Raw genomic sequence first — 20,078 nt, forward strand, 5'->3', positions numbered from 1 at the left:
ACACAGGAAACACATCACCAAAGTATGACCAACATCTGGAATGCTGGGTAGATCTGAAGTGAGGGAAGATGCCTTGTTGCCCCAAAAACCGCCCCCCAAAAACAAAAATTTCCCACTGCAGAGATCACAGTTTCCATAACGGTTTTAAATGAGCCAAAACAACTTTACTCAGATGCATCAAATTATTTGTATATCTCTGCAGATAGCTTGAGTGCTGGGTTTTAATATTTTCTGGATCTTTAAGATGGGAACAGAACAACAAAGCATCTATTTTTCTATTCCTCTCACAGGGAAACGCCACAGGTGAGTCACACCTCTTTTTGTTCATAAGAAAATACCAAAGTTGAAAACACTCTGTCAAGTGCAAAATTCAATACTTAACAAGCCACACACACACACACACACACACACACACACACACACACACACACACACACACACACACACACACACACACACACACACACACACACACACACACACACACACACACACACACACACACACACACACACACACACACACACACACACACACAGTCCCCCCACTCGAAAAACATCCGTCATTTATCAGAAGTTGGATTTTTATTGTTCAAGTACACAGCATGTCAGGAAGGTGCTAGAGGAACCAGAGGGAAGGACAAAAATATTGCTTTTCCATAACGATGAGAATACTGTGCAAGTGTAAACATGAAGAACTCATTCTTATCACACTAGTTTGATTATCTAGTGATTGAACTTTCTTTTAAGAAGCACAGCTGAAACTGTTGACAAAAATAGAGGCGGGAACAGAGGGAGCTCGGGTGGTCTTCCCAAAAATAAGGGAAAACACTGAACAGGAGGAATTTGTATTGCTATGGAAGAGGATACGTTTTTATAAAGATGTAGAAACACTTGTTTCCGATCGGAGAATCATACCTTAATCACTGTATCAATCAGCAGCCTTTTATTCTAAAAACATATATACACATACATACTGTACAGTACACACACTCAAGCATACACACACATACTCAACATCTTCCCTCTGACAAACCTGGGCAGGGTCAGGATGGATGTATGGAGAAGCCATGCAGGGCAACAAATGCCAATTAAAATACTTTCCCACACAGTTTTTAGTAACGAGTTTTAGGTGCAACCCTGTCACAACAGGCTGCTCTGCAGGGGAGTGCATTTCTGTACTGGCACAGCTTCACAGCAAAGTGCACTGTGGAAGTGGTATCGGGGACATCCCGCCTACATCGGACCCAGAGAGTCGACCTCGCTGAAGGAGGGGAGCGGAGGGAGATGATGGTGCTCTGGATGTCTGAGCGAGACAGCAGGCTGGTTTACACCACACAGAATCAGAGATGTTAAAGTGGAGCAATAGAGGAAAACAGCGGGAGTGTTTGATCATTTGTTTGTTTTTGTGGTTCTTTTGCAGTTGGCATGGCTTGGAGTTCCAGGTCACAGGTACAGGGTCCCAGGATCACAGGCGAGGGTTCATGTCGACAGGATTCTTTAAGGGTTCAGAGGTCAGTGCCAAGGTGCACGCTGATGCTGGGAGAGCGCTGCGTGTGGTTTGGCATTGGACTCAAGTACCCTAGCCCTTCCTCCTGCAGGATGCAGGAGTAGCGACCAGCGTCAGAGGTGTTGTGGTTGCTGGGTGGAGGGGCATTGCCGCTGGCCACCTGCTCGAAGGAGCGAGAGAAGACGGCGCTGGCGGTGCGCGTCAGGCTGGTGAGAGCTCCCGCCTTGGGCACTGATTGGCTGGATGTGAGCGTCAGGCGCTTGAAAGACAGCTCTGTGTTCTCACTGGCAGCCCGGCCTGTTGTTAGAGGCCCCGCCTCCTTGTCCTTGCTGTTGCGCCCACCGAGACGACACTTCTTCATGGCCTTGGCGCCCAGGTTCAACGTGGTGATGCTGTTGCTGATAGTGATGGTGGGTGGGGTCATGTCAGGCCCGACCCCACCTGGCCACACCCCTTCATCCACCTCCGAAATGTCCATCAGCTCATCCGGGGAACCCAGATCCACTGCGTCTGTGAGACCGACAGACGGACGGACACAAAACAGGCAATAAAATGAAAAACGGGAACAGACCAAAATATAATTATCTCATCTGTCATCCAGCCCCAAAGATCAAATCAAATCGTTATTCAGATTACACGGTTTAAAATTATATATTCACTATTTTGTATCAAAGTATGGCTGGCTGACAGGGGAGCTCTAATCCTTTCCAGCAGGTGGCGCCTTCACAATGTAACCTCAGCTATCAGCCACATCTTGCCACCCCAGAAGAGACAATGTAAGATCCAGTGCAGAAAAAGTTACAATAACCAGCAGCACCCGAGAGAATCAGTGTCTTACTGTCAGAGGAGAGGACAGTGTCTGAGAGCATCAGCTTGGGAAAGACCACAGAGGGAAAGTAAAAGAAGGTAAAACAGAGACACAAACAAGTGCACCTGAAACACTTACCTCTTCACAAACTCTACAGACAAACACACATATGGGTTTCCTGCTTTCTTCAGGGCGTGCATCCACGCCCATCTGAGTAGCCAACCACCCACATTAGGCACAAATACACCCTTCTGATTCGATCTATCTTTGAAACAGAACACCAGTAAACACACTGATAGACAGGTCCTATACTTTTATTTTCATGGTCAGATTGAGCCTGTTCAGACCAGGGCAGGAGAAGTTAACATTATATAATGTAACAAGCTTTTGCTTCAAATAATTCAGGACCTGCATATCGCTCCTCGGTATCTAGCTACTGGTCAGAAGGAAGTGATCTGTCTCCAGGTGCAACCCAGGAGTGATGTGTCGAGGCGTCCCACGTGTGCTCTAAGGGCCAAGTGATAACCCAATAAAACCCAGGTGTCAGATCTTTTAACCGTGTTGTAAGATCATAGGCTCCTGGTGCTGCTAACAGAGATATATGGGTTTTCTGATTCAAGGTCATGAGGTCTCTCCGGTATCAGAGACCTCAGGCTGTCGAATTTATTGCAAAATGTTCATAAACCTCATTTTTTACCTGCTGTTTATGTTCCTTGTTTAACTGATGTTCTGCTATTAATAGTAGCCTTAAACTTGCATTTTTAGTATAAGATTCAGCCAAGTATATTTCATTATTATGCTTTTTTTTTTAGTTTATTGATCCATTATTCTGTTAGATGTTAAATAATTAGATTTTAGGCAATCTCAGCAGGAGGTCTTCGTGAGGAAGCTTTAGCCACAAAGGAGAGAGTAAATGAATGAATGACATTGAATAGACAGATGAGAGGAATAGTGCAGTTAGGTGAAGCGAAGGTGATGGAGCCCAGTGCAAAAAAAGGTGAAGGGGCAAGTCAGCATGCAGCTGTTCAGACAACGCCTGCACACACGTTACCTAGGTTACCCCAGGAGTGGGGCAGGGGGAAGGAGGGGCAGGACCTTAGTACTGACTCCTCCCTGTGGAGGCCGTCCCAGAACCCTCATTCTCCACCAATCGCCTCACAGACTTCTGCCTCCTGACCTCCTGACCCCGTGTGCCGGAGTCGTGACCTCGGGGGTCCACGCTGACCTCGGAGGTGGTGTTCATAATGTCGCCGTCGGGCCCAGTGCGACCGTCAGGGCGCTGCCTGAGGGAGTCTCCGTTGGCCATTCTCTCGCCGCTCGTGCCTGTCACACTGATCTCGGGGATGGCAACACCCCCAAGCGCAGCCTCACTGTCTACACTCACCTCCTGGGACTCTGGTGGTGGGGGAGTATGGATGGGTAATGGAAGAATACATAGACACATATATAAAACACACAAAAACAAACACAAACACACACACAGTCGGACAGAAACAAACACCATGCACACATACATGAACGACAAAAAGACGGCCATGTGCACAGGCACACATGACCACATTAACACAAGACACACAGAGGTAATTAATGTAATGACAGAAAAAAATAAAGACAAAAATCATAGTGATCAGAACATAACATGGTCAAAATACATGCTACATGGAGATGAAAATGAAAACAATATCTGAATGGAATCACACATCCTACTCGGTCGCCCCTCACCTCTACTTGAATTAATATCTAATAGCCTTTTCCTCCATCATCTGCTTATAACAAAAGCGTTATGCAGCTCTGATAGGAGCACTAATGAACGGGATGTATGAGATGAAAAGGGGGAGTTAGGTTGGAGATAAAACTCATTTATTAAACAAGTTGAAAGCTATAATTTACCCGTTTTATCTGCACTCTGAGGAAAAACTGAATGTGACTCTTAATTCTAAACATACAGACCCTCTTATTTTTTGCTCTTTAAAGTCAATGATCGGTCTTGGTTCATGTGCTGTGTTGAATCTGTCTCGTCTTTGTCCTTTTTTCACTTGTCCTCAAACTGGGAATGCTCACCTGTCTCTGAACTGCCTCCAACTTCTACACTAACAGATCAAAAATCGTGGCTTTGAATGAGAGGGGTCCTAATAAAGTTGACAGTAATGACTAGCAAGCTTAGGAAAGGCAAACTATGGAGTGAAGACAACACTTGAACACAATGACTTCAGGCCGGTGAAATGATGTGATGAAATGAAGTGATCTAAACGCCTTGCTCTCTCCTTTGGCTTGGACTTTTCTTCAGTCAAACAATTCTCTTCCTTGTCTTACCCGATTAAAATATGACCAAAAACAATGTTTACGGAATATGTGAAAAGTTTGTGTGAGCTCCTGTCATCTGCGAGTAAACGGAGCTTCAACAGATACGTTCCTACATAATCTGGCCTTGCTTCTTGTATATGCGTCTCACCGTGTCTCTTCCAGCGGTGTCCCCTGATAGAGAGGGAGGTGACAGCATTTCTGGAGATCCTGGAGGAGGTTGGAGTGATCTCCACCTGGATACTTCGTGCACCCTCCTTGTTGTTGCTCTTCAGTGCAGCACCGTGCATCGACGACTTGATGGCGTTGCCCACCTGAGAAGGAGAAGCACAAACAATGTTAAAAGTGGCCAGTTTTGCTGATTTCCCGTTGGTGGACTCAAACCCTTCACCCACTCCTCCATCGGCATAGCGGTGAGACGATGAGTGGATTTTCATTTTTCAGTGAGCTATCCCTTTAAACGTCTACAATACTCAAGTAGATTTTGCTTGGAGCAGATAATGTAAAAGCAGATGTAGGGGAATAAATGTGTAAACCTGGTATTGAGGGCAGTCTGACACTTGAGCAATGCAGTGGCAGTTTTATGCAGATGTTCTCATTAAGGGCCACTGCTCATTACCAACTTTTTGAAATCATCATTATAAAAAGGTCCTACAAGGAACTTTTGATTCTGTTGATTTTAGAGCGCAGCTCCATGTCATCCATTTATAGTATATTTAATATACGTTTTTTTGGAGAAATGGAACATTTCTCTGTGTTGGAATTGTTTCACACTTCACCATCAGCTGCTGCATATTAGTATGACACTTCAATACCATATATTCATCTTGCTTAAACAAAAGTGTCTGTTCAGATTAGCCTGCTGGGCCCTTGCATCAGTGAAAACATATAATCGCTTTGTGGCGCAACCTCACAGAGTTACGCCAACTAGTGAAATAAGATCAACAAAAAGGCTTAGCTCTATATAACACTATTTCATAAGTTGTGATAATAACCTCGCTGCACATTCTCGAGTGGCACCAATGATCATGTAACAGTTAATAGCGTAACATGAGGTAGACGGCATCATAATCACCACACAATATGTCTTTTGTCTGTGCGGCTGTAACTTATGGTCCCATGAGGGAAAAGTAGTTATGCTAAACTAGCAGCCACCTAGTGCGCTGAACTGCAAACAAATAAAATGATCAAAAACCACAGAAACACACTGGACAAAAGTGAAATGTGAACCCTTCTGCACTAGTTTATTTGTAGTCATGGCATTTATCAACCAATCTGTTTTATTTCACTGACTTTTTTTTTTTTGTCATGATTTTGAATCAAAGGGTCGAGTATTTTGATGGTTGTGGAGGGGTACACCTTGACTTGTGTAGTAATACTGTGAGCTTAGGTTCAATCCTCTACTTTCTGGGCCTCAAGGATTACAGCTTAACAGAGCAGAGAGGAAAGCATGTAAATAATCTAGTGGGATTACAATGTGCTCGCAGTCTCTGACACACACACACACACACACAAACGCACACAAACGCACACACACTAACACACACTAACACACACTAACACACACACACACACACACACACACACACACACACACACACCAACACAATACAGCATAGTGTGCTGGGAATGAATCAAAACCCCAGGCCAGCAAGTGCAACTAAATCACATGCTCCTCTCATACAAACACACACACACACACACACACACACACACACACACACACACACACTCCCAACAGGATTCCATAAAATCACAAAGTGTGTGATAGTAGCATAACATTTTTACTGCACCTACCAGTAGAGCCTCAGGGAACAACTCTAGCTGGGCTCGATACAGAACGTCATCCAGTGATTTGGATCCCAGTTCAACTTCCCCATTACAGCTACACATGGGCACAAACACACAAAAGTAATATTGTTAGACACTGACTGAGACAGCAGGGACCAGTCAGAATGAACAGTGTGCAGCCTCAACTACTGTTTCAATCTAACCTCTTTTGAACAGGTACACACAATAAGAAAAACAAAGAAACACATGGAAGCTTAAAAGTTGAACAGTGTTGGTTGTGCATGAAGGCAAGAGTGTGCACTCACAAAGCGTAGTGTATGCCTGTGATGAGCTGAACCAGGAACTCCGACGTGACTGTCAGCCGCGTGCTAATACCTTTGTAGCGCCGCATCTGTTGCCGTGGATAACCGCATATAGACACCCTGGAGGACGACCACAAAAACAACAAACAAAACAATAGAGAAGCTTGTATAAGTGAAACAGGGAAGCATCAAACAGGAAAAAACACACCATGGAGGCACTTTGCTCCCCCGCCATTACAGCAATTTACTTCCCCCTGCGGCTGCAATGAATATAAAACTCAATAATGAGAAAATAATAGCTGATTATAACCGAGCGGGCGCACAAACACACATATAAACAAAACACACACACAAACACACACACAGACACACAGATACACAGATACACACTCAAGTTGGTAGAATACAAGTTAAACAAAGAGGATACAACTAAAACTGAGGCAGCATCTGAACATTTTAAGCTATAGAAGCTGCTATATACTACATGCAGCTGATTCACAGGAAACTGTTGAGGGGAAATTATAGCTACTGTTTAGCTCTGTGCTTATCAGACCAATGCTCAGATGCAGTGGGCAGATTACCAAAATCACAGAGCTGGGGTGTGTATACATCACAGCTCTTTGCAGAATAGCTGTATCTTGGCTCTCACTTGCAGCAAAGTCTATAAGAGGATCAGATAAGCAAGTGCCTGCAAAACTGTGAGTGTGTGTGTGTGTGTGTGTGTGTGTGTGTGTGTGTGTGTGTGTGTGTGTGTGTGTGTGTGTGTGTGTGTGTGTGTGTGTGTGTGTGTGTGTGTGTGTGTGGAACTTGTCTTTAAAAACATCAGCTAACAAGAAATTGACACAAAGGTCACATACCATGGAATGAGAGTGTGTGTGTTTGTTTGCATATATTTAGTCCTTGAGTCCTAATGAAAAAGTGACCCCTCTGATAAGTCGAGGCCATGTGTGTTTTACCTGGAGCTGAGCTGGCAGAGGGACTGCAGGGAGATGGGGGTCATGTAGCTGAGAGAAGCGTTGTAGCACAGCAGCAGGAAGGTCAGCACATCAAACCTAAGCAACACAATCACACACTTAAAAACTGTCCGCCAGTCATCCAGTTATGCTGCCAACAATACTGTAGATATAAATACCCCCACCCCTTAAAAAAACAAAACACAGAGACTCCAATATTATCTCTGCACGATCTTAAAAAACATCCAGACTTGTTTTCGTCAAAGAAATCTTACAGCTGAAGATAAAAGATTGATCGCCTATTTTTAGTCAGTCTAAAACAGTATAAGAAAATAGTAGTCAGACCTCCATGGTTCAGCTACAGTGCAGCCTCATTACACGAATTTAAGAAAGCCTAACAGAGGTCTAACAACTACAAATGTAACAAGGCAAAGACAACTGCCACAGGCCATTACTGACGCGATCACATCATACGGCAAATAATTGGCTAAACTCACCATCACCATAAAAACCTGATAGGGAGGATAAGAGTCACCGACCGTCATGGGACAAGACTTCAATCAACCATATTAACTGTGGTTAATTCTTCTAAAGTTAATTATTCATTCAAAATTAATGAGTGATTTATGGCTCAGTGTATCTGCTTATAACTGCAAAAAAACAGCATCTGGACTAAGAAGTATCACCAAGTCCTTGTGCTCAAGCTTCACAAATTGGCAGAAAACAAGCAGTTTGACAAGTATACGTGGGAGGAAGCTGTGTTTGTAAGATTTCTGCATTCTTCAGCATCTCCGTCAGACATGTTTTTCTATTTTAGTGGTCTGCTTGGTATTTGCAGCCACATCTAAGCCAGTCTGCCTGTTTAGAATGTTGCCAATCCACCCATTTCAAAACCAACACAATTTTCTCCCTGCCGACACGTAGCCATTTGCCCTGAAAACTTTACATAAGTCGACCATCTTGCCTCTTACCTGTTCTGTGCTGTGAAGATCTCCCTCTGCAGGTGTGGCCCGCTGTACACCACCCTGCTCAGCCCGTGATTGGCAAGAGCCCCTTCTGTAAGAGCGATGGAGCCAATGGCTGAAGGCTAGAGGTGGAAAAAAAAAGTGGTTACGCTTAACAATTGTGCAAAAGCTAATTAAAAGATCAATGGGCATTTGTGTGTGTTGTTCACCTCGTGGTACACTGAGGGCTTGGAGAGGGAAGGGACCGTGAAAGACAACACTTTACTCTGTCCATCTTTATCAACTATTTCCTGTGAAAGAAAAAGAGGACGACAAAGAAAAATGTTTCAGTGGGCAAGAAAAAAAAAAGTTTGCCCTGAACCTCTGAACCTCTGAACCTCTGAAGAGCATGTGCTTATCTCTTCAAGCACCCTCATCTGTTGTATGTGGCCATTTGTGTGTGGACCTCAGGGTCTGCGCTTCCCCACTCAGTCTGCTGGTGCGTGTGTGTTTGATATTTGTGTGTGTGTGTTGAGTGAAAAACACAAGCACAAAACCCCAGGGTTTTGGTGTCCCCTGTGTGCATGTTAATGTCAAATAGATTAATGGGAGCCAGCCAGTGTGTTGACTGACAGCTGACCTATTCTGCTATTCAGAGAGGAAGTTAGAGGACACTGCACTTTGCTGATAGAACATCCACTGCTGAAATGGATGAAAATGGGACTCAACACACTTTAATAATTACTAGGGCTGCCATCTCTTTGTATAGGTTGCTTCTTGCAGATGTTTTAAAGCTTTCCGCAAATTGTTTGCAAAATCAGAGTTTCAATTCCTCCCTTTCTAACCCATATTTCCTCTCACTGTCCATATATAGCTGTGTAACAAGGCAGAAAGACCAGAATGTGATTGTTTAAACAAATGATGCAGATCACATAAATAGCTTTGTGGCTAAGTCCCTGCTTCTGAAACTGCATGATTACATTTTACTAATGATCATGGTTATTTCTAGTGTTTTTCTTTACTTAGCACTTATCACACTGAAAACATTGTTTTGTTAATAACAAGAACTGGTGTCCTGTAGCATCAGCTCTGATACCAATATATGATTAATGTAACACATGCACACGCACACACATGCACTTTGTCCTCTTCCCTACCAGGTTATAAATGCCCAGCAGCAGAGCCTCGATGCAGCCGGAGGTGTGGGGGTCTCTGGCTGCGCTGACGGACAGGAGGCTCCACAGGAGCTCTGGCAGGAACTGTAGCGTGAAACGCTGCAGCTGCGGTTCACCACTCCGATAAAACTCAAACAACTGGTGACAGACTGGCTCCAGCAACTGGGGAGGAAAGACGACCCAAAATGGTAACATCGCATCAGTCTACAAAATTACACAGATTAAAATTTCCACTGCAATTGCAATCAATTTTGTATTTGACATTAATGGTTCATCAAAAAATGTCAAGATGAAAAACATTGTGTTGGACAGTGAGACAGATGCATAAACCAAGGACAAAACGAACACAATTTAATCAGGAGTGTGTAAAATATACTCAAAGATATTGGTGAAAGGTTAGCTTAAAGTGAGTGTACATACATCGCTGTAGTTCTCTCTGATGACCTTGTAGAGTGCAGGAACCAGGGAACCTTTCTCTCTCAGAGAGGCAGCGTAGGTGGACACGGCACTGTCAGGGAGGGTCTAAAAAACACACAAATATTAGAAATTTGATACACACCTGATTTGAGTTTCAACAGTATTTAAAAAAAAAAATAGCATGGAAATTAACAGCATGACATGACCACAGAAAAGCCAAACATTTGTTGATAGTAATCTAACCATGATCTGTTCAAACTTGGCATTACTTTTGCTTGATTCACATCCAGTCCAGGATGCTAAGATATCAGTTCAAGGTATCTGCCTAAGAGTAGGGCTGCTGGTGAGCCCAACAAATAAACACAATTGAGAGTAGGCAATATAGAAACACACAGTGTCTACTTTAAATGCAGGCCAAATTCTCCAAAATGACAGAGAACAATAATGTCTTAAGAAGCTGCACTTAGAGCTCAGCTTCACTGACAACAGATCACTCATCATGCGTTCAAACAGGAAAATCTCCTTTATTATTACTACACTTCTGCGTGCCTGGTGAGTATCGGTGAGTGCTTATGTTTGAGTAGGAGTGTGCATTATTCTGGGATAGGAAGCAGCAGTAAAGCGACTATGTGTGTGTGAAAGACATTCTGCCAATGATTAGAGGCAGCAGCAGAGATCATACTGCATACTGATCATGGGTACACAGTTTTACACACATAGGAACACAGACACACACAATGAATCAGTACCTTAAATTCTGACAGCCAGTCCTCCACTACTCCTTGGTCCATAGCCAACATGTTCCCTCATCTGAAGTGGAGTCACCTCTACCTGAGAAAGAAAAAGTGTGTTAAAACACAGTTCACTTAATTATTGACACATAGAAAAAATTAAGTGCAATTTCACCCTCCCCTCTCGCACACAAGCATTTACAGCTTGAACAAGAAACCTTCCATGTTTGTTAGCTTTTCATTATTGTGGGACCTGGTAAAAACGTTATATCAAACAATCCCATGGCAGTGGTTAAATGTAACTGTACGCTCCAGGCATCATGTCGATACTTAAACAAGTCTCTCCTTCCCCCTCACTCTCCTCCTGTTTCCCTATCACAGACACACACCTCTGCAGCGAGTACCTAACCTATTCTCAACTCAGGCTGGCAAATCGAAAAATCACCCACACAGAGGCTCCCGGCTGATTTCACTGATGAGAAAACAAAACTGTGTCAGCAGAATTTAGATGCTTGTTAAATAGGCTGTGCTGTTCCGCCATCTTCAAACAAAGACAGACAAAAAAAAATCATAGCTGCATTAGCTTTAGTCACTGTGAAATGATCTGCCTTTATCCCTGTTTATGTTATTTCTGATGTCAATTGCCCCCCATCCCCAGAACTGATGCTGTCTGCCTCCTCTCGTTCATCTTCTATACACACTCTACTGCACCACACTCCAAAGGATGCTCCAATGTTACTCCACCTTCTCTTACATATTCTGTGGTCAATTAATGACATTACTGCAGGATTTATTAATGAGGCTATTAACCAGGCCTGTGTATATGTGTGCTAAATAATTCATAACTTCATATTATTGCAATTATAAAAGACACAAATATGGTGATAAGTGAGGACACTGGTACCAAGTTGTGAATTGAAGAGTCCAAAAACTATCTTGAAAGATTGTTAGAAGTAAAGGTTTAGTATCCAAGTAAATTTGAATTTCTGTCCTTAAGTTTTTTATTTGATTGCTATTATCCCTTTCTGAAGCACTTTGTAACAATGTTGAGAAAAGTGCTATACAAATATATATATTAGAGTATTAGTATTTTTATACAATCATACAATCTGGTGAAGATATGAGAATAGTCTAGATACATTTAAACAGTATGTAAATTATGAAAATGATATGATATAATTATGTTATCCAACAATAAAAGTCATCCCTTATTACGAATTGAGTTAATCAACAAAATCAATTGAAAATTTAATTTTGATGAACAAAAAACATATAGATTTGATTGGGTGTTCAACAACAGCAGTTATGTGAGGCTGTAAGGAAAACTACACTGTAAGATGAATACAAGTTGAGGTCCAAACAATGGTTGTTTTCATCATCACCAACACTTGTTAGTGAGCAATCTTCAAATTCTGAATCTAATTCAGTTTGGTCTGAAGAGGTCAACTGCCTGATCACAAGACAGACATTACAACAACAGACAAACAACATTAACATACCTAGAGCTGCTTGCCTGATGAAACTGGCCCAGGTAAATTAAGGACAAAATTCAATTCGATAATCAAAAGATTAAAAAAATAACTAATTAATAAAGTAGCGTCTTCCAATATACTAAGCTCAAATTGACTCTGTTTGCAACAGACAGACCATAGACCTTTTTTCCCTGCAGGGTATGTCGTGTCTGTGCCGGCGCTCTGAAACTGAAAGTACAAGGCTAAGTTGGAAGTTGAATGCAGTAACAAACTCCATGTTTAGTGTGTCTAGCAACAAAAGCGGAGAAAACGCTTAGGGCGGAACAAGTCCTTCTATGTGCACACTTTTCAAGCAGTAACATGTGCTCCCAATGGGGCTGAAGATGGCTTAATTCCACCTATTAAAACTCTTCCAATACCAGCACGTTGCTTGCTAGATGACACACACACACACTCACACACACACACCCCACACACACATGCACTCACACTGAGGTATGCATCCTAGCATTGTGAACAGTATTAACACAGTAAACAAAACATCATGCACAAAATATACATGTCCACATGCATTCATATCATATCCATATATCTATACACACAAAAAAACAAACACAGACAGACACACAAGCCTCTTCCCATCTTTCCTGCCGGGTAATCAGACATTCACACATCCAAATGATATATTTCACACGATTTTGTTGCATGGTCTCTCAAGAGCAGCCAGGTGTCTATTTATGGACTGTACCAATGACAGGAATGACAGGGGGAGGGGAGCCAGTGACTCATGAAATGGGTAAGGATTATAAAGTGGAATAGCCGCCATTTAGAGAAATTGGTCCTTTGTGACGTTCTGTCGTACTGCTCTTTCATGCTTGTGAAGACAACAAGGAGAACAGCAAAATCTAAAGCCAGCATGTGCATTCTAAGGGGAGGTTTACTGAATCAAAAAACAATAAAAGGCTGTGATTAGTCTGGATGAGTCAGTCTTGTAAGGGGATGGGTTCTCCTCCTACATAGTCACATTTAACCCATCAGCTCTTCCCACGCTGGCGTCTGGGGCATGTCATCAATATCAGATCCCAGAGGACCTAATCAGCAGCAGACTGCCGCACCACCAGCCATACCCGTGTGAAATATTTGGAGAAACTAAAGCAACACAAAAGCAGGTGCAAATATGACCCTCGAGTACAAAGGCACTGTAAATTAACTCGTGTTAAAGGAATTAGGTTGATACATGCAGAGGGTGGAAACAAAAATTATGATTAAAAGGTGCTCAGTGGGTTTTGACCAAATAAAGTTAAATGGTAAATTGTCTGTATTTATATTGCACTTTTCTTGATGACCACTCAAAGAACTTTAATGACAAAGCAACCTTTTGACGCTGAGCTGTTATGGTAGTCAAAAAAGCTACATAACAGCACACCTAGTAGAGCTGCTGCGCCATGAGGCTATAAGTCTCTGCATTGTCCTGGGTTCGATTCCAGCCCGTGGCCCAGAGCTGCATGTTATCCCCCATTCACAAATAAAAACTGTCTCTCTGTCCTATCAAATAGGAGGAATAATAGAAGGTCATAAAAAACAACAAAAGAAAAATAGTGGCTAATTTATTGCCTTCGCCCTGGATTGTACCATATAGTTATTTTTCACCAGGTAAATGTGAATTTAACTAATTGGAAACCTTGTTTAATTAGAAAGATAATATGATTTGCTATGTAACCAACCATAGACAAATACATATCTCATATATAGACATATCTATATTAAATTACTTAATGTGAAGTTTTTAACCACTATTACCCCCATAGAGCAGTGGGTGATGTGCTTACATGCACATGTGGCTGAAGCAATACATTTCTGCCACTGATGCACTGAGCAACAAGTAATGATAATACAGAAATGGAGTAATGTGCCAAAAATGTAATGAAGATGATGGCCAGAAAAATTGTGGGTGTGAGCAATAAAGCTTTAAAAATAGCTTTTAGTTTTTTTAAATGAGTTTTACATTTGAATGTTATAATCTGATGGAAATTATGGAAAAAATGTAAGAAAACAGGAAAAAATTATTATAATGTCTGAAAAGAAAGTGGCAACAGCACATAAATCCTTGTCTCTATAACATCTTGGCTCTATAGATGGACTGCAGACAGACACAAGCAGCTGGTGGAGAAAAATATAGAAATCTAATTTCCCTAGGAGTATACTGTAAGGGAAATGTAACATTTTGATCACAGTATAATCATGTTAATTTCCCCTTTGATTTATCATGATTTAATTTCATACAATGTAACCTCGATCATACTGTATCCTGTACAACTGAATGAATCTTGGCCTGATTGCTTTAACTAAGGCATTGTTACTAGGGATGCACCGATCCGCTTTTTTCACCTCCGATACCGATACTGATATCTGAGGTTTAGTATCGGCCGATACCGATCCGATACCGACACTCATTAAACAGTCGGATTCCCCTGGTCCGCACCAGTTCTAAGTCACCCGCGGGCGAGTTCACCAACTTTGCAGCTCCGCCGGTTCCGTTCAAACTGAGCAGGGCGGGAGATCCGGACCGGGACCCGTCCGGCACCGGGCCCGGGCCGGCGGAGGGACCGGGAGCGGGACCGGTAGCTGGACCGGGAGCGGCACCGGGAGCCGGAGCGGGAGCGGGAGCCGGACCGGGATCCGGACCGGGGTTCACAGCCGCCCCGGGGAAGCTAGCGGCGGCAGCGGGCGGAGTGGGCAAAGTTCCGGCTCCCGGTCCGGGTCCCGGTCCCGGGGCAGCAGCACCAGCAGCCGGCAGCCCGGCTCCGGGGAGCCCCGCGGCCCCGGTGGAGGCGGCTCGGCTCGCACCGGGGCCGCGGGGAGAGGCGCCGGACACTGTCGGCTCCGCACGGCGTGTTGCTTGCGTATGACGTCACTCACAGCGCACAGCATAGAATTACACTGAATAGATCAGCCGATATGGATCGGCCCATTGTCACCGATACCCGATCTAGAAATTTCTTCAATATCGGTACCGATACCGATACAAATATCGGATCGGTGCATCCCTAATTGTTACCTTGATGTCATCAGAAGATCCTGACCTTTGTCTTTGTAACAACCCCAACCAGAATGGGAGGGATGAGCCAAATGTATAAAGACAAAGAACTGATCCCATCGGTGTGCATATTACAAACTAACCTTTGTCTTACGCACCATGCTCTTAGCATTAAAGTGTGACAATACTGTAAGAGAATTGTATCTCGTTCCTCGTTGTCAAGGTGGAATTGCAGAAAATGCCACGACAATACGAAAGAGCATAATTATGGTATTTGGCAGTTGTTTATCTTCTGACTGGCTATATCTCTATGTCATTGCATATTCACAGATCATTGCAGAAATCGATATAAGCCTGACTGAGCACAAACCAAGCAGCTGGTCGACTGCTTCTGTGCAGCTCAACCACATTTACAGCAGAAACACACACATACATGAATAGACCAGTGTTAGGGGATAAGTGGCTGAGCAGGCTCGACAGGCACAAGTAACAAACCAGTGAGGTGGTTAACATGTAGATGATAAATGGAGGAGAGGGACAGGTAGGATGCACCAGAGGATGAATAAAACAGAGATCGACGGTTCAATGAATAGAGGCTGGAGTAAATGGAGAGATGCAGGATAAAAGGAATGTGTAACGACCCAAAGGATGAATAACTCGAGGGACGAGAGACGGATTGGTCGATAAATAAGGAGATTTCATTTGTTTCCATCTGCTCTGCCCCAGGCAACCTCCCAGGCTCTGAGAATCACAGACGATCAGTAACGATAATGAAACACACGACTTGGTGTGATCTGAACAAGTTGGAGAAGTGAGTCTAACCAATGTTTTATGAGCCTTGCTGAGTTTTTCCACCACTGCAAAGTCCAACTTCTTGCCGAGGAGTGACGACAGAGGTGTCATGCAAGTGTGTTTATTCATTGTCTGGCTGACAAAACCTGTTCCTGTGAGCTAGCTAACGTTGACAGCTCATTCCTTCTGAATTTACACCCACGCCTCGGTCACTCACTCACAAACACACACTCACGACTGGCGGTCTTACAAGCTTATTTATCTCCAACAACGACATGTCTCAACTTGCATATCCTTACAGAGTTACTGGAACACCTGAGGCAAGCACACAATACAACACCAATGCCTTCACATGGCTACCATGAAAACAACAGGACTATCAACACAACTTCCTTCACCGCTCAGAGGACTAGTGAGAACATACCTGTCGGGAGAAAGCTGGTGGAGAGAGACTTGAAGCAAGTCCAAGATCAAATGAATTAAGAGGGGGACAGCCACACACATACACGTACAGACCCCTCCCTGCTGATTACCTCACTTCCTATTACACATATTCTTTGGAACCTTCTTTTTTCAGGAAGTGAGTGGGCCAATAACAATGCAGGCTTGAATGTGGGAGGGAATAAAAGGGGAGAGAGAGATTAAGTGGGTGGTTTTGAGAGCAACGGAGCTACCCCAGCTGCTTTTTCCTGTGGTGCAGGATACAAGCCACACACACACACAAACACTACCGGTTAGTCTGATGACAGACAGAGATTAGGGACTGTAAAACAGATCAAATATGCTGAAAGGAACCTATAGTAATCAATGGCTTATAGCCCTGGTCAAACATGTTCACTATTAAACATGTATCACTATTAGTTTTAACTGTAGTAGTAACTGTTAAACCAGTCAAACCAATGTCAAAACCACTAACTTTCAGTGTGCAGTAAGTTAACTATTTTGAGGTGGTGCAGGGTTTCCATGTAAAGGTGGAGGAAGGGTTATGCAAGTTTGATAATAAAGGACAGAGATATGACCTCCAGGGTCAGTTCGGCGACCCTGCAAAGAGCTGGCACAGTGTTTTTGCAGCAATTTTTTCTCAAATTTATAGCAAATCTTTCTCATGCCGTGAGTTGTTATCTTCTTTAGTTACACTGGCTGGCCATGGGGTGGACCCTGTTACTGCCTGTTAATGTCACTGTCTCCCATCTTACTCTCCCCTCAGGTCTTCTTCAATAGCATGTCGCGTATAGCTTGGAGGATGAGGATAGGGGGTCATCTCTTCCGCCTCTGTTTTCTTTCATATTCACATGCACAGAGATTTATATAGCAAAGGACTGCCTGCAACTAAGCAGACATGACCGCCGAGTCTGGTTTGTGTGTGTGGTTTTTGCTGCTGAAAGACAGAGAGATCTGACAGAGAGGAATCCTCTTATAGCAGCCTACGCTTTCTTCTGCGTTGCCTCTAAGCCAGTGATGCATCTTCTGCCCTCCTCTCGTCCATCCAATTCCCTGTCTTGCTGAGCAAATGAGCCTGAAGAGACCGACGATTAACAATACAGATGGATCAATGTTATCACTTTCATCCGCCATGTTTTCTCTCCTTTTGTCTCTGTATCAGGGCAAGCAGCTTTACTTGTCATACTTTGATAGCTCTCTCATTATTTATCCATGTCCAAGCTTATAATTTCACATTCAATTACCACTTTTGGCACGATTTTCCATTGGCCTAAATGTATGCCATAGTATTGTGTGTTATTCATGCCAAGAGAATTTTACTTTTGCTGTATACATTAAGGTGCATTTGTGCTATTCAGTGTTGTGTAAGCAGGGGCAAGAATTGAAACAGTTTTCATTGCTCAAATGGCTCATGACACTGCAGACATGGGTGACTCCAGCTATGATGCAGAATGACAGCAGAGCCAGTGCGATCCTCCTTCTCCATGACCTGGCGGGTTTTACTGTCAAAACGCATTTAAGAGGCCCGAGATACAGTCAGCCATGGATGTCACACGTAAACCAGCCTGTGCATAACTTGTATGTGTGCACTTACACACATCCACAGCCTAATGACAACACATTTAACAGTACAGGGTCACTCACCCAGCAAACCCGTCTATCCCTTATGACAAAGGCAAACAAAAGCATGGATATACAGCATGTATAACAGAGGTCAGCCAACGAATCAAAGCAATAATAGTTAATCTTAATTAAACAATAACTGGTGCACCACCATAAGTTCTGCCTTTGTGAAGGACACATAGAGCCAAACAATACTAGTTTGATAACATGTACAGAAGTAAAGGAGTTCATTTCACTCAGCAAGACTGCTGCTGGGCTCTTAGGCAAGGCTTCACACCAGCCCCCTTCATACAGGAAACCCCTGAACTTGCTGAGTGGTACAGAGGGAAGCTGCATCACATGATGGTTTAGAAAAATCCTAACAACGCATTATCTAAAATACCATTCTGCTTTTGAAACACAAACACACACACACACGAAGATCACCTGAGGAATGTTTTAAAGTATCTTAACAGTCCTGAAAGACAGACAGACAGACAAGATGGAACAAAGACACACACACACACACACACACACACACATACACACAGAGGACTACCACAGCATTATCCTTTACCTTAACCATGACCAATTCATGTCTAACCCTTACCTTAACCTAACCATACTTTACAACTTACCCTTAAAGACAAAGTAAAGAGGTAACACACACACACACACACACACACACACACACACACACACACACAGACACACACACAGACACACACACAAAGAAACACACACAGAGAGACACACACACACACAAAGACAGGCAGACACACTCTCTCTGATGAATCTTTACAAGCATCTTCAAACACTCATGAAAGACAGAGACAGACAGACGCGAGAGACAAGGCAAACAAGCAAAAATGTGCGCAGATATTCTTGTTAGGACTTTGCATTGACTTCCATTCACTGTGGACAGCCTTATCCCTAACCCACAACCATTCATAACCATTACCTTCCCACAATTCACCCCCCCCCCCCCCAACCTTAGCCAGGACATCGGAAATTATGTTTTGCCTAATTAGAACTGGGCTTTTGTCCCCATAGTCGACAGGTCCTCAGAAGGTCTATGTTTATAGGTTTATACCAGAAGGTCTTATAGAGGTAACACACGCACACAGCTTTCACTGGATACAGGTACAAAGTCTCAATGACAGATGTGAGCACCACAGCCAATGGTTGCTATGGAAAGCTCGTTAACTTGTGTTGGGACGTCTTCTCAACAGCTGTTTGGCATAACACTAACGGCTAATTTAACTAATAACGTGTGTTTTATGTGCTGCTGCTGCTGCTGCTGCTAACCGGGTAGTTTGACAGTGACAACCGCTAACACAGCTGGATATTCATTCTCAGCGCACCGCTATTTCAATGGCAAACGTTAGCTTGAGTAACTCACCGGCACCAGAGAGTGTAAATTAATCCCGCGCCCTCACACTCACTCGGCTTTGCTGAATGACTCTGAGCTGTCACCGCGGTTGCCCACAGATTAGCTAGTTAGCTAGCTCGGCTAAGGCGCGACAGCAAGTAAACCAGTGGGGGGGGGGGCGGCGTTTACTTACGGGCATGCTATCTGTTAATCCCCCGGTACCGCTGTCCTCTATGGTTCCGACAAGAGGGGAGAAGGGCTATCACTCCGCTACTCCATCAATCTCCTCAACAATACAACAACATCAGCTCCTTCCATCTTCTTCACTTTCTCCGCTCAGACTACCTTCGGCGAGGGGGAGGCGGGGTGTGCTCGGAGTGACGGAACACTTCAGCCAATCGGGGAGCAGTTAACAATGTCGTTGCCACGCC

At 43.6% G+C, this 20,078-nt stretch overlaps 1 protein-coding gene across 3 annotated transcripts; it reads right to left on the minus strand.

Moving 5' to 3' along the window:
• Window positions 1–565: 565 nt before the first annotated feature.
• On the minus strand, window positions 566–19,987 carry hycc1 (hyccin PI4KA lipid kinase complex subunit 1). 3 transcript variants are annotated; one of them, XM_061093217.1, is made up of 12 exons: window positions 19,841–19,987; window positions 10,950–11,031; window positions 10,204–10,305; window positions 9,766–9,945; window positions 8,839–8,919; window positions 8,636–8,751; window positions 7,668–7,763; window positions 6,715–6,831; window positions 6,416–6,503; window positions 4,770–4,932; window positions 3,369–3,712; window positions 1,950–2,019 (listed from the first exon to the last, which is right to left on the minus strand). In XM_061093217.1, exons 2-11 carry the CDS (start codon window positions 10,998–11,000, stop codon window positions 3,414–3,416), a joined length of 1,293 nt encoding a protein of 430 aa, XP_060949200.1. In that variant the 5' UTR covers window positions 11,001–11,031; window positions 19,841–19,987; the 3' UTR covers window positions 1,950–2,019; window positions 3,369–3,413. The 3 variants fall into 3 exon arrangements, with proteins under 3 accessions (XP_060949202.1, XP_060949200.1, XP_060949201.1); XM_061093218.1 differs by lacking the exon at window positions 19,841–19,987 and adding an exon at window positions 19,678–19,731; XM_061093219.1 differs by lacking the exon at window positions 3,369–3,712 and having other exon boundaries at window positions 566–2,019.
• Between the last annotated feature and the right edge of the window lie 91 nt (window positions 19,988–20,078).

The sequence above is a fragment of the Limanda limanda genome, chromosome 19, assembly GCF_963576545.1.
Source record: "Limanda limanda chromosome 19, fLimLim1.1, whole genome shotgun sequence".
Lineage (NCBI taxonomy): Eukaryota > Metazoa > Chordata > Actinopteri > Pleuronectiformes > Pleuronectidae > Limanda > Limanda limanda.